The sequence below is a fragment of the Zootoca vivipara genome, chromosome 2 (genome assembly GCF_965207765.1).
Source record: "Zootoca vivipara chromosome 2, rZooViv2.hap1.1, whole genome shotgun sequence".
In the NCBI taxonomy this organism is placed as follows: Eukaryota; Metazoa; Chordata; class Lepidosauria; order Squamata; family Lacertidae; genus Zootoca; species Zootoca vivipara.
The window spans coordinates 88,033,645-88,046,709 of NC_142584.1; the positions used below are offsets into that span (position 1 = coordinate 88,033,645).

A 13,065-nucleotide genomic window follows, 5' to 3' on the forward strand; every position below is an offset into this window, starting at 1 on the left:
TCATCCCCTTTTGCAACTTTTGTGTATTCTGTAATTAAGATATGAAAGGTAAAGAAAAAGAAGCAATAACATAGATGGACCTGCTTGTGACAGATTGGCGATTATTGTACACTTGCAAGAAAAAAAATTGCATAGGTGTGCGAAACAAGATACTTCCAACATGTTTTATAGACAGTTTAATTAATTTTAAGTGTCACTCTGAAACGATAGCTTATTGACTCACATACAGATTGGCTGTTGGCAATTTCATAGGGAATTACACCCTAGGATCCAAAGGGTAAGATGATGAATCAAGAATGATAATCATCTTTTACTTGTGGGATCATAAGAAACAATGTAGGCTTCCGGCATCATGAGATATCAGATCTCTCTGCACTAGTGCTGGTGAAGTAGCAGCTACAACACCTTCTCCATTCATGCTTTTAATTTGATTTAGAATTTGTTTCAACTGGGCAAGGGACAATAAGTAGCTCCTGATAAAATTCTGAGACTACTATGAGTTTTTATTTGATTTATAAAAAAAACACAAAAAACACCAAAATGTATATTTAGAGGCTCCATCGGTTGCCAAGGCCACATTTCACCAAGGCCACATTTTGGCTTGCCAGACAGAACAACCCCCCAATATCCATTCTTACTTTGCTGCACCATTCCAAGGTCAATTTCTGGGGATGGGGGGCAGAGAGAGTGGGAAGTTCCATTGTGACAGGGCCTCTGCAGACAGGACTCATTAGTTGAATCCCACCCAGTTGGTTGTATCCATTGCTAGTCCTACTCAGAGAAGACCCACTGAAATTAATGGGCCGGAATTAATCATAGCCCCTAATTTCAATGGCTGGCATTAGCACTGGATACAACCCAATGTCTCTGAAAGTCAAGATGTACACATAAGAATTTTATGTGTGGTTGCCAATCACATTTAAGCCAAGCCCATAAGGCTGCCTTATGATTTTGATGGTTTTTAAATTAGCTAGCAGGAGAATGTCTTTAATCTCCTTAACTGGTAAGGAAGTTGGGGCTCTCCATTGGACACAAAAGCCTTTCTGCAATGCACTGAAAGAAGTTGCCTGAAGTTGACTCTGTTATATGACAATTTGCTGTTAACAAATGTGAAGTTTGCATTTACAGACTCTTCTAAGGAAGACAACCATATCTACTAAAATGTTTTTAATATAATTTGCATCAAATTTGCATGTGTGTATAACATTCAAGTTAACTGGAGCCCTCTGGTTATTATTAGGGCTGTCAGTCAAAATGGTTAATCAATCATCTGCCTTTTAATCAATCTATTTAAATAAATTTGCATATTTCCAAATAGTTTGTTTCTGAGGATATTAAAGGAAGAGTGTCATTTCTCTTGATGCAAAAAAACCCAGACTGTGCCGCTCATTCCTAGAGTGTGCCACTCACTGAAAGAGCAGGATGTCACTGCTTCATTCAGAAATTTTGAATATACCATATTCCATATAACAACAGTTTCTAAATGAACAAATACAAATCCTGTCAGTATTGAAGTAAGGCTGATTTGAACTAAGCACTGTCTATTGCTTGTGTTTCTTTCCCACAGTTGTTGTACTATGGAACACCAAATAACATCTACTTTAGAGGACAAATCAATCAAATAAATTTAAAAGATTTATTTTTTAAATTTAAATCTAAAAATCTTAAATCTTATTTTTTAAATTTAAATCTTAAAAGATTTAAAATAAATCTTTTAAAATTTCTCTTTCCTCACATTTGGCACACAGATTGTGTTGCCTGTGAGTGCTTTAGTCTCAGGTTCTGAGAACCACATGAGATTTTAATAATAATAATAATAATAATAATAATAATAATAATAATAATAATAATAATAGTTAATGTAATTTATGTCTGTATCCCTACTTTTTCAGTACTGGATGTAAGCATGGAGGAAATGCCTCCACAGAGATTAACAGATGTGTGAATTAGCCAAGTAAGTCAGACACAGAAAGGAGAGGGACCACCAGGCAGATGTCCTGCCTCTCCATTTAAGACCATCAGTCATGTAGGGCAGATGTGAATGAGGGCACAGTATTGGGGTCAATTATGAAAGAAAACTGCTATACTTGGAAGCCTATTCCTAAAAGAGAAGGTGAGGCAAGGAGGAATAAATGCTCGTGGCTTTCAAGAGTAGCGCAGAGGGTCGCTCTCAGTGGGAAGAGCCCAATGGAGAAAGAATGAATGTCACAAAAAGAGCTTCCCACAGAGATTAGATACCTTTAGATATCTGTGTATAATCTTCAAAACAGGAGATCAGAACTTATGAAGGCACTTCTCAACATGACCCCTGCATAGCACCGGCAGAGAAAGCAACAAGTTCGAGATTACTTACTGTTTGGGTCTACATTTTCACAAAGTTCTGTTTTTGCTTCCCCATTTGGTCTGTCGCTAGTTTTGTGTGACAGTCGCGACGACATGGTTGCTGCTGTCACTACTGCCTTAAAGCTGCGCTTCCGCTTCTGGACGTTTAGTTCAGGGTGGAAGATGATGATGTACACTTTCGGCATGTAAAGCATCCCCAGGGCCACTGAAGCACTTAAATTCATGGATATTGTAAGTGTGGTGGTTTGTATGTAGACCTAGGAGAAAGAACACACGATGACACTGTTGAATAATGACTGAGAAGCGGACAACAGCAGCTTAAGAAGGAAGCGCCTTTGACATAACTTGAAACAGGGTGGACTACAAGATAGTTTGTTTTCCATGTTCTGAATTTTGCAGTAGCGGTTCAACATACAAAAAGTGCTGCTGCTCCATCATTCTGTTCCGACAGTAACTGTAGGAAGCCAATAAGCAGGACATCAGTGCTCACTCTTAACATTTGAGTTTTCCAGCAGCTGTTTTCAGAGGCAGACTACCTTTGATATTGGAAGCAATATCTAGCCAGCAGAACTAGTAACTATTAGTGGCCTTTTCTCCCATGCATTTATCTAAATCTCTGTTAAAGCTATCCAAGATGGCATACATCACTCAATCTTGTGCTAGTCAATTCCATGGTTTAACTCACTGAGTGAAGAAATACTTCCATTGTCTGCCCTCAATCTTCTTAACTCTCAGGTAAGTCTACAAAATTGGTGTTTTTCATCATAAAATATTATCATGTACATAATTCCCTTCACTGAACAATTTTTGACAGAGCTTATTGTCTCCTGGAATGAAGATTAAGACATGGAATTGTATAAGGGGGTTGCATGCTGAGTCCTGGGTGCCGGAATATAACAGGCAAATTTCCCAGAACTAACTCAATATTAATGAGCTTCCTTGACAAGCTTTTTGGGGGGGGGGGACATCTTGTTTGGGAGACTGCTTTCCCAGTTCGCAACACTGGCTCAGTCTTTTCGGTTTTGCTTCCAGTCTTGTTCTTGTCAAAATACACCTCTATTTTTCCAGTGAGTTTTCAACTGCCTTTAAAAATTTAATCTATTAGTGTCCTGGACACTAACCATAGCTTAGCTGTGCAAAGTTCTTGAAACTGATTTTAACACTCAAGGGGAAAGTATGCTAGCTAGTCCACAGAGCATAACTCAAGGAATCTCCCTAGTTCCTTTGTAAAGTGTACACTCCAACTCAGCCAACACCACTGGTACCTTAAGACCCTCTCTACAACTCATCCCGGTTCCACTTACATGGGTTGTGTGAATGTGTGTTTCAAGCACACTTTTCTGTTTTTCTTCCCAGGGATGTACCTAGCTGCTCTTTCTCCCAACACAAAGATACCAACATTATCTTCTTATGCATTTTACTAGGACGGACATCCTACTATTCTTCCTCCGAGGATTTCAGGCAGCATAAATTTTCCCTACCCAAGTAGCATGTTAGGCTAAGTACAGGAGCAGCTGGTATGATGAAGCAGCAGAGGGGCAGAGCTGGCCTTTAAAAATCAGTTTTCATGTCACTTATTTGAATGGTGAAAGGGATAGAGCAGGCTGGTGGTGAGGTCAGGACTGTGTAGCGCACCAGAGGAGCCAATCTACTGCTTCCGTTGGTACATTTGTGAATTCTCAAACTTGCCACCATCCTGACCAACCCCTGCACTATCCCAGGGAGTGGCAGTGATATTGCTGCACCCCCACTTCAACTGTCCCTGCCTGATAGATAATGGCTGACTTTATAGCTTAGTAGGGATTTGAACCTTAGTCCTCCTAGTTAAGGCCTAGTTGCTTTATTTAAAAAAAAAATGTTGACTGAAAAAGAGGGAAATTACCATTCTTCTCAGGTACTCTCTAGTGTAAGTCAAGAATAAAATCCCCTTATTTTCATGCTATTCAGCCTCAAAGGTTCCTCTCACTTCTAAAAGAGACTGATCGCTCTAGGTCTAGTAAACCAGTCAGGCACTAAAGCATGATTTTAGCTTCTTGGACAATTGCTCCCATCAAATAGGATAAATCTACTTATATGCTGAGAGTTAAGTGCCTGAATGGGTGACCCACCTGTACATATGTACAGAGTGGAAAGGATGAAGAATTGCTAATTCATGTTACAGAGCCTTTAAGAAGCCTTGCAAGCCTCAATCAATTTATTTAGTAGCTTAATCAACTAATGCTTTAATTGTAGATTAAATGCTGCCCCATAATTATTCAGAGGGTGGGCTGAGATTAAAGGACAGTCTGCCATTCAGCTTGCAACATTATGGGAGCTCATTCTTCCCTGTGCCAAATGTCATGAAAAGGGTAACTTACAGATGACTTTCCCTGAAATTAGTAGCCAAAGCTAGCAGTATTTTAGCTTAAGTCCATTGCAGCTCTCAGTGGGTATCAGATCTGGAACTCCACACTGACAAAGGACCTAAAAGGCTCCTTTATAGAAATGTCTTCCTTGCCTCTTCACCACTACTATGCATCATTAAGTACATTAAAACAATTCTGCTGGATGTCCTGTTTCCCAGTGACCAATGAGCTGCACACGGAAAGCTCACAACTGAGAAAAGAGACCAATAGCCCTCTCCTAATGTTGCTCTGCAGTGGGTAGACATCATGACTTCTAGCAATTGCCAGACTTAACCTCCATGCCTAATCCTCAACTGAAGAAGTTCCATCACTACATTTTGTGACAGAAAAATCCATTCGTTAACAAGGCACTATGCAAAGAAGTCCTTCCTTTTGTCTTTTAAAACCTGCTTCTGTTGTGCACGAAATGTACACCTGGCTAGGGATTGATGAGCCAGTCCATTTCTTCCTCTGTTCTTGCAGCAAATAAGCATATAATTGTAGAGTTGGTCATCTAGTCCAACCCCCTGCAATGCAGGAATCTCAACTGAAGCATCCATGGACAGATGGTCATCCAATCTCTGTTTAAAAACCTCCACTAAAGGTGAGTCTATCACCTTCCAAGGAGGTTTTCACATGTGTATCCTCATAAATCCATTTTATCCTACTTTCCACATTAATATGCATTCCTTAAAAAAAAGTCCACATAAAAATTCCCACTAAATACATACGGTACTTAAATATGCATTTTACAACTTATATTCTCTCAAAATGCACATTTTAAAACATATTTTCTTGAAAAAATATGCTTTTCAGTTTGGGGTTGAGAGATGTTTCACAATATTCAAAAACGTGCCACATCCTGTAGATAGCTTTGTTCTGATCAACACATTTGTGAAGGAGCAGCAACAATTCAGAATTTTAATTTGGCTCCCCCCCAAAAAAAGTTACATCAACCTGAAATCAAGAACATATCAAACTTTGCTAAAGTACATTAGCAACAAGAACACCCTCAGGATATCATTTGAATGCAAAGGTACCTAGGTTTGATCATTTACTTTACATAAAATATTTCAGTTTGAATTTCCATGTGTGCCACAATCTAATGTTCTCCATGCAAATGACACAAAATTACCTTAAAATGCTGCAAATAGCCGTTAAAGTGCAGCGATATTAACTAGAAAACTTCGAACAGCACATATGGCACCAAATAGACAATTTTAATGGCTAAGGGGCTGTTGCATCCTCTAACCACTTATGGATCAGGTCCTTGTGGGGTTGTACTATGAAATGCCACGTAGTGGCACCATATTTTATTTAGCGACTACCACTCTTTCACCATAAAAGCTTATAAAGAGAAAGACAATTGGGCTGTAAAATGTTACTGCAGGGTCACACTTGACAATTGCCTCCCTCTAAGAACAAATTACTTTTTGTACTAACACTTTTAAAAGAAGCATCATTCAATAGATGATTTCATCTGAGATGTTCTGTGTCTCTCTGTTAGCGAGAAGTGGGTAGTTGAAATGACTTGTGTTTTTATTATGGGGCTTTACTACTGAGTCGAATCAATAGGAATGGTTATTTTCATCATCATTATTTCTTCTAATGAAACAAATCTTCGCAAGGCCATTTACAAATAAACTCAAATTTCAATCATAAAAATATTCACAAGACAATACAATGTCTGGGTCATCCTCATAAAGCAAATGCTAGTAAATGGCCCTGTGATGGAGGAAGAGGGAACAGCTCTTTTTGTCCTACAATACATACTCTTTACACAACTAGTGGTTTGTCGTGTACTTTTGAAGATTTCACCATCTACCTACGTCTCTTACTCAATCAGGCACTGAGGAGAGGCATTGCGTTCAACAGGACCGACTTTTGAAGAGACATGCATAGGACAGTGTTTCTCAACCTTTTTTGGGCCAAGGCACACTTGTTCCATGGAAAAAATCACGAGGCACACCACCATTAAAAAAGTTAAAAAATTTAACTCTGTGCCTATATTGACTATATATATATATATATATATATATATATATATATATATATATAGTCTGAAGCTCAATATCAAAAAAACCAAGATCATGGCCACTCTCGTGTAGGACCCTGGCAGAGATACATGCTCGGCTGGCATGGTCAATCGTTCGGGAGCTTCAGAAGCTTTCTCCAACCTGAACATCACAGTGACTGATGCCTTGGAGACATCAGCACACTTAGGGATCCGCAGAGTCTTTGCAGTTTGCCTAACAGAACTCAGTAGCTCAGCATTTGGCTAATCTACTTTATTTACATACAATACACTCTTTCTCATCAGACAGCAAAGACTGAAAGAACAAAGTACAATAGTTCTACTTCACAGAACACAGTAACACAAACACCCTGTCTCCGTCACTTCCCACACTGTGGAATGAAAACATACACTGTCATGTGATAGACAACAATCCCATGACTGCAGACACGGGGAATGAATATCCAACAAATCAATAGCTTCAAGTGACAAGAAAGGAGATTCTGACTAAACATCAGGAAGAACTTTCTGATGGTAAGAGCTGCTCAACAGTGGAAAGGAGTACGACAAGGTTGTATATTGTCTCCCTGCTTATTTAACTTATATGCAGAATTCATCATGCGAAAGGCTGGACTAGATGAATCCCAAGCCGGAATTAAGATTGCCGGAAGAAATATCAACAACCTCAGATATGCAGATGACACAACCTTGATGGCAGAAAGCGAGGAGGAATTAAAGAACCTTTTAATGAGGGTGAAAGAGGAGAGCGCAAAATATGGTCTGAAGCTCAACATCAAAAAAACCAAGATCATGGCCACTGGTCCCATCACCTCCTGGAAAATAGAAGGGGAAGAAATGGAGGCAGTGAGAGATTTCACCTTCTTGGGCTCCTTGATCACTGCAGATGGTGACAGCAGTCACGAAATTAAAGGACGCCTGCTTCTTGGGAGAAAAGCAATGACAAACCTAGACAGCATCTTAAAAAGCAGAGTCATCACCTTGCCGACAAAGGTCCGTATAGTTAAAGCTATGGTTTTCCCAGTAGTGATGTATGGAAGTGAGAGCTGGACCATAAAGAAGGCTAATCACCGAAGAATTGATGCTTTTGAATTATGGTGCTGGAGGAGACTCTTGAGAGTCCCATGGACTGCTAGAAGATCAAACCTATCCATTCTTAAGGAAATCAGCCCTGAGTGCTCCCTGGAAGGACAGATCGTGAAGCTGAGGCTCCACTACTTTGGCCACCTCATGAGAAGAGAAGAATCCTTGGAAAAGACCCTGATGTTGGGAAAGATTGAGGGCACTAGGAGAAGGGGACGTCAGAGGACAAGATGGTTGGACAGTGTTCTCGAAGCTACGAACATGAGTTTGACCAAACTGCGGGAGGCAGTGGAAGACAGGAGTGCCTGGCGTGCTATGGTCCATGGGGTCACGAAGAGTCGGACAGTATGTACTACAGCCTGTGAATACATAGGTCCAGTCTGAATACACACATCTCAGTCCTATTCACTTCACCCCCTCAATATATTAGTTAGACAGAGAGAAGCAGACAGAAAAGAGGGCAATAACTCTGCTTGCTTTTGTTGTTTCTGTCATTGTTTCTGCATTTGTGAATAGGAAGAAATAATGCTTAAATTAATTGGAACTACAAGTTTACTATCGGGGAATAACAAGGGACAGTGCATGTGGTATGAAGATTTTTTAAAAAACAAACAAGCCAGTCACCGCTTTCAGTGACATCTTGGTGCTTGTTTTACAAGTTGTACAACCACTTAGCACAAGGCAAATCCCAAGGGAAAGACCTATCACTGTCTACATGAAATAGCATAAGGTTGTTTTTTTTAAAAAAACCAAAGCATGCAGTTTCTATTGCACTTGGTTTTGCAGTACCAGATGGAGGCTACAGGCTCACCTCCATGCCTAGACAACCCTGTCATGTTCATTCCATATGTTTTAGAACTCTTTAGAACTTGTTTTTGTCTTGATACCTGAGGCAGCAGAAAAAGTGATTGGGGAAAAAAAATTCACTTGTGTGAAATGTACAGGGGGTGGCTGGGTGGGATCTTTCATCCAGATTTTTCTAATTCCAATCTGTCATAATTCTGAATTTATTTTTTGTCCTCCAGCTGTCCATTTTATAAAACTCTGCCCTTTGTTTTCTCACATGAATGGCAGAATATGCCATATACATAATGGGAGGTTAAACATTTGGGTGAAATCCAACTAAGTCATACTCTGAGTAGGCCATTCAATTAAATATTTACTTGAATATTTAATACTTAAATACTTGAATTTACTTAAGCACACTGATTTCCATAGGTTTACTCTAACAGTGGATATCATCCTATTTCTTTAAAGTAAACTGATTTAATTTCAACAGCACTTGTTTGGGAGGTTAGTTCCTGGAACAATTAATATTCCTCCACAACTTTGGTTTAAATACTACTAGATTTGGAAGATGAATTTCCAGTTGGCAATGATGAACCACAAATCCTTGCTTTTCTACAATCCAAATATTTCTTTAGTTGGGATTCTGTAGTTGGGATGAAATAGCAAAAAGCAAGCTTTTTTATGGATCTGCAAGTAAACACTCTTCACCAGTGATGAATCCTGTTCATGTTCCATTCACATAAATAGACTGGCAAGTGTCTTCCATCCAATGTCCATGTGGTAGTTTTGGTGAATGAAAAATCATTTTAAGATCTTCATGCTTTTAGCAGTTTTAAACTGTTAAAAATGTGGGACTGCTTCTAGCTGTTTGGAGTAGGTAGAAAGCATTTTATACAAAATTGTCTGTAAATGGAGGTATATTATAAAATGCCACCCCTTCCTGGGTAATTGTGGGTAGGTGGGGAGAGATGCCTGTCTCCATATATTTATGAGGGCATCTGGCAATTAGCTAGTGACCCCACCATGACCTGTTTGGGGGGCTGTCTGCCTATTTGGGACAAAACAGGGCATTTGCAGTACTCCTACACACTGGTAGAGAGGGGCCCACACTTCATTCTAGCTCCTGCAGCTTGAGAAATAGCATTTGCAAGGGTAGGATTTTCTGAATGGTAAATTAATCCACATATTATCTTGGTTACTGAGCCGATTCTGTTCTCTTCAAAATGAGATTTTTTTACAAACTGGGTACATAAAGCATGTATATGGCTTGTCTCCTTACACAAACACGGGACAAAAATGGTTACTCTTTTTAGAGATTTAGAAATATGTTCTCTTTTTTTGGTATTTCAAGAATATGATTTCCTTTGAGTAACCCTGTTATTTTTACCCAATGTTGATTTGGACTCTGATGATACACAGTGTTAATGTGCCCCCCCCCCTAGGAAAATAACACTCTCTCACACACAAGAGTTTCCAGAAATGGAAATATTAAACACCTATTTAACATGTTGACAACAGCTACATTTTTGTGGGTAATTTAACAGTGAAAATTCAAAAGGTGCAAGTGTAGGAAGTTGAGGGGGAAAACAACAATTCTACAGGGTCCTGGACCACCCCACAATAACGACTTTATATTGTCAAACCTATCATCACTTTTCTCTGTTTCATCCAAATCCATGTTTCATCTATTCATCTATTCATCTATTCAGAATCCTTTCACTACACAGGAAGCCCCCCACGGGGCTCACGTTCCAAGGCATTGCACATGTCAGTGAAATCACGTATAACTGAAACCCATTGAAAAAGCCCTTTTAATTACATTTCAGTGATGTTTCTGGGTTATTTCTGGGTTTGGAGCGATGCGCATATACACGGCCGCACACATACTGAATGCATGTAAACGGGGAGACAGCTATCTGCAACTATAAACAGGCAATTCATTACCAGAAACAAAATATTCTTGTACTACAAACCATAATGCATTTCCACCTGCATCTGGGGATGATAATAGGTAACAATTATGGCATTTGCATAATTTTTCTTCAAACACAGAATTTAGCATTTCCATTTGTGGGAGTTTTTACGCTGCAAGCGTTTAACACACACCTCTTGGCCTACAAAAGGTGTGGGTTTTTTTAAGGTCGATTGAACTGCAAAGTAATGCTATGCTGATTGCTATGTCTTCAGTGTAGCTCACTAAGTTTTACCAGTGACTAATGATGGCACCCAGGGGACATTTGATAAACAAATGATAGTAGTTATGATGATTGCAGCTATTACTGTACAAAATAACAAGGCATGCAAATAGCCTCTCTGAAGTTTCCATGGGAATGTCAGAGTATCATTTGCACCATCTGACTGTCAAAGCAGTGCTTTGTAATTAAACAAAAGGTGATATTCTCTGTAGGGACAAGAAAATGATGAGAAGCTATTTTCACTACATTTGCTGTTTAACACATGGTAATACTGCATGTCCAGTGTCAGACATACTGATTTGCTCTTAAGCGAAAGAAGCCCCAAACAGGGATTGTACTAGCATGCCAAGTTGCATGATTAAAAAATATAATAGAGTTGTCCAAGTGGGAACAAAATAGATGTTGGTTTATAAACTACTGGTACATTTCAAGCCTGATGCTGTACACAGAGGATGGTTGCACTTTCTTCTCAGTGCTTTTTTCCTAGTCAAATAGGTGCCACACTTTTCAACGACAACAAAATAGGTGCTGGTACTGCATACCCTTGAGTACCCCCTAAAACACTGGTTCTTCTGATGTTAGATATGCTAGTCTCTTCTTCTCACTCCTAGTGAAAGAGGAGCTACTATTAAAGGTTCCATAAGTAGTGGGTTGAGATTTACCCATACAATTTTGTTTAAAAATGGGCGTAGAACCCATTTTCAACCAAAGGGTGATATTTCTGCATGTGAAACTTTCTAGGTTCACATGCAAGAGGCAAACGTTTGTATGGATGTACAGGACAGTAGGCCACTGAGGAACCAGATGTTCTACATTCTGTGCCTCATATCACTCCATCCTTTGTCAGGGCAAGCAAGAGATATTATAAAAAATAAAGAACATATTCTAGCCAGCAAAAGGAGGGCACAGCATAAGGGTTGCAAAGGGTATGGGAACAGAACAAAGAGGCCTGCATTTGGCCCCTGGCTTGATGCTTCCTATCCTTGACATAGCCACTACAGATCTCTTAGATTTGCAAGCCTCCTTTTCAAGCTCCAAGTGAAAGAGTAGTTTTTCTTGAAAGTTATGAGCTTTGTAGTAAACTAAGCATAGGTAGGGGTTAGATTCACACCTTTTTTGTGTTAGCAAACCTTGCAGCTTGGGTGAATTAGATTGGAATAATCTCACAGTTTCTGGAGTTCAAAGGCTTTATTCATGCAGGAACTATTTACAGGATGAACTAAAATAAAATGAGAGATAAGTAGCTGACAATTGGTCTGGAGAGAACAATAAACAAAATGGCCCAGCTTTTAGGAGTGGAGTTAACTTAGGCAAAGAGTTACAAGCAAGTGTTAGCTAGATTGCAAGACAAACATTTCCCTCATGTGGTTTAAACGAACATATGCGAAAACATGAAGTTGTGAAGCCAAGATAGATCAAAGGGCAAAGCCTGCAAGAATGTAGCAGGCCACAGTGCAAGCAAAAATAGAGCTTGGTTTCTCAGTGATAAAGTAGGGTCCATGAATGACCAGGGTGGAATCTGATGGGAAATGAGAACAGTCTTAAAAACCTTTTGTTGGGGTTAGCATATTTTGGGAGGGCTCTGAAACTTACTGGCTTTTTAGATCCCAGTGCAAGCTACCTGCCAGATAAAAAGGAAAAGGAGTCAAAATAGTACAGTATGTAATGACTGGTTGGCAAACTTTGTAGGGGTGTGGAGAACTAGGACAGCTCACTTTGGGGTACATGCTGCTGAGACAGGTTTGTACTGAATTAACAGCTTGAATGACCAAGGAAAGCACTTTGTCGTAGAATCTACAGTCATGCCTCGGTTTAAGTACGCCTTGGTTTGAGTAGTTTCAGTTTAAGTACTCCGCGGACCTGTCTGGAATGGATTAATCCACTTTCCATTACTTTCAATGGGAAAGTTTGCTTCAGGTTAAGTACAGACTTCCAGAACCAATTGTGTTTGTAAACTGAGGTACCACTGTACTAAGTAAATGCTTTTAAAGAGATCTGGAGATGTATCTGGTTCTACTTATGTAGGGTGGACACTGCTTCCTCCTCCTTGAACAAGGTGTAAAGCTGTTTCCGAAGGGCTTCCAAACAGCCCAGCACTGTATCTTGGAGTTCTGACAATAGGGATTTCAAAGCATAGCATCACCTGACCACACAATGACATCAGGCAACTGACAGGTGAGTTTCTCTACCCACCTGTCAAAGTTTAGCTCACCAAGGGGTGAGGAAATAACGATCTGTT

The 13,065-nt window shown here is 39.6% G+C and overlaps 1 protein-coding gene across 2 annotated transcripts in view; it reads right to left on the bottom strand.

Annotated features, from left to right (window-relative positions):
• The window catches only part of GRM7 (glutamate metabotropic receptor 7), a 405,590-nt gene that overhangs the window by 34,310 nt on the left and 358,215 nt on the right, over positions 1-13,065 (bottom strand). For both annotated transcript variants that reach the window (XM_060271366.2, XM_088662372.1), the window contains exon 9: positions 2,354-2,600. In XM_060271366.2, coding sequence (XP_060127349.2) covers positions 2,354-2,600 — 247 coding nt within the window. The remainder of the gene's footprint in view (positions 1-2,353; positions 2,601-13,065) is intronic.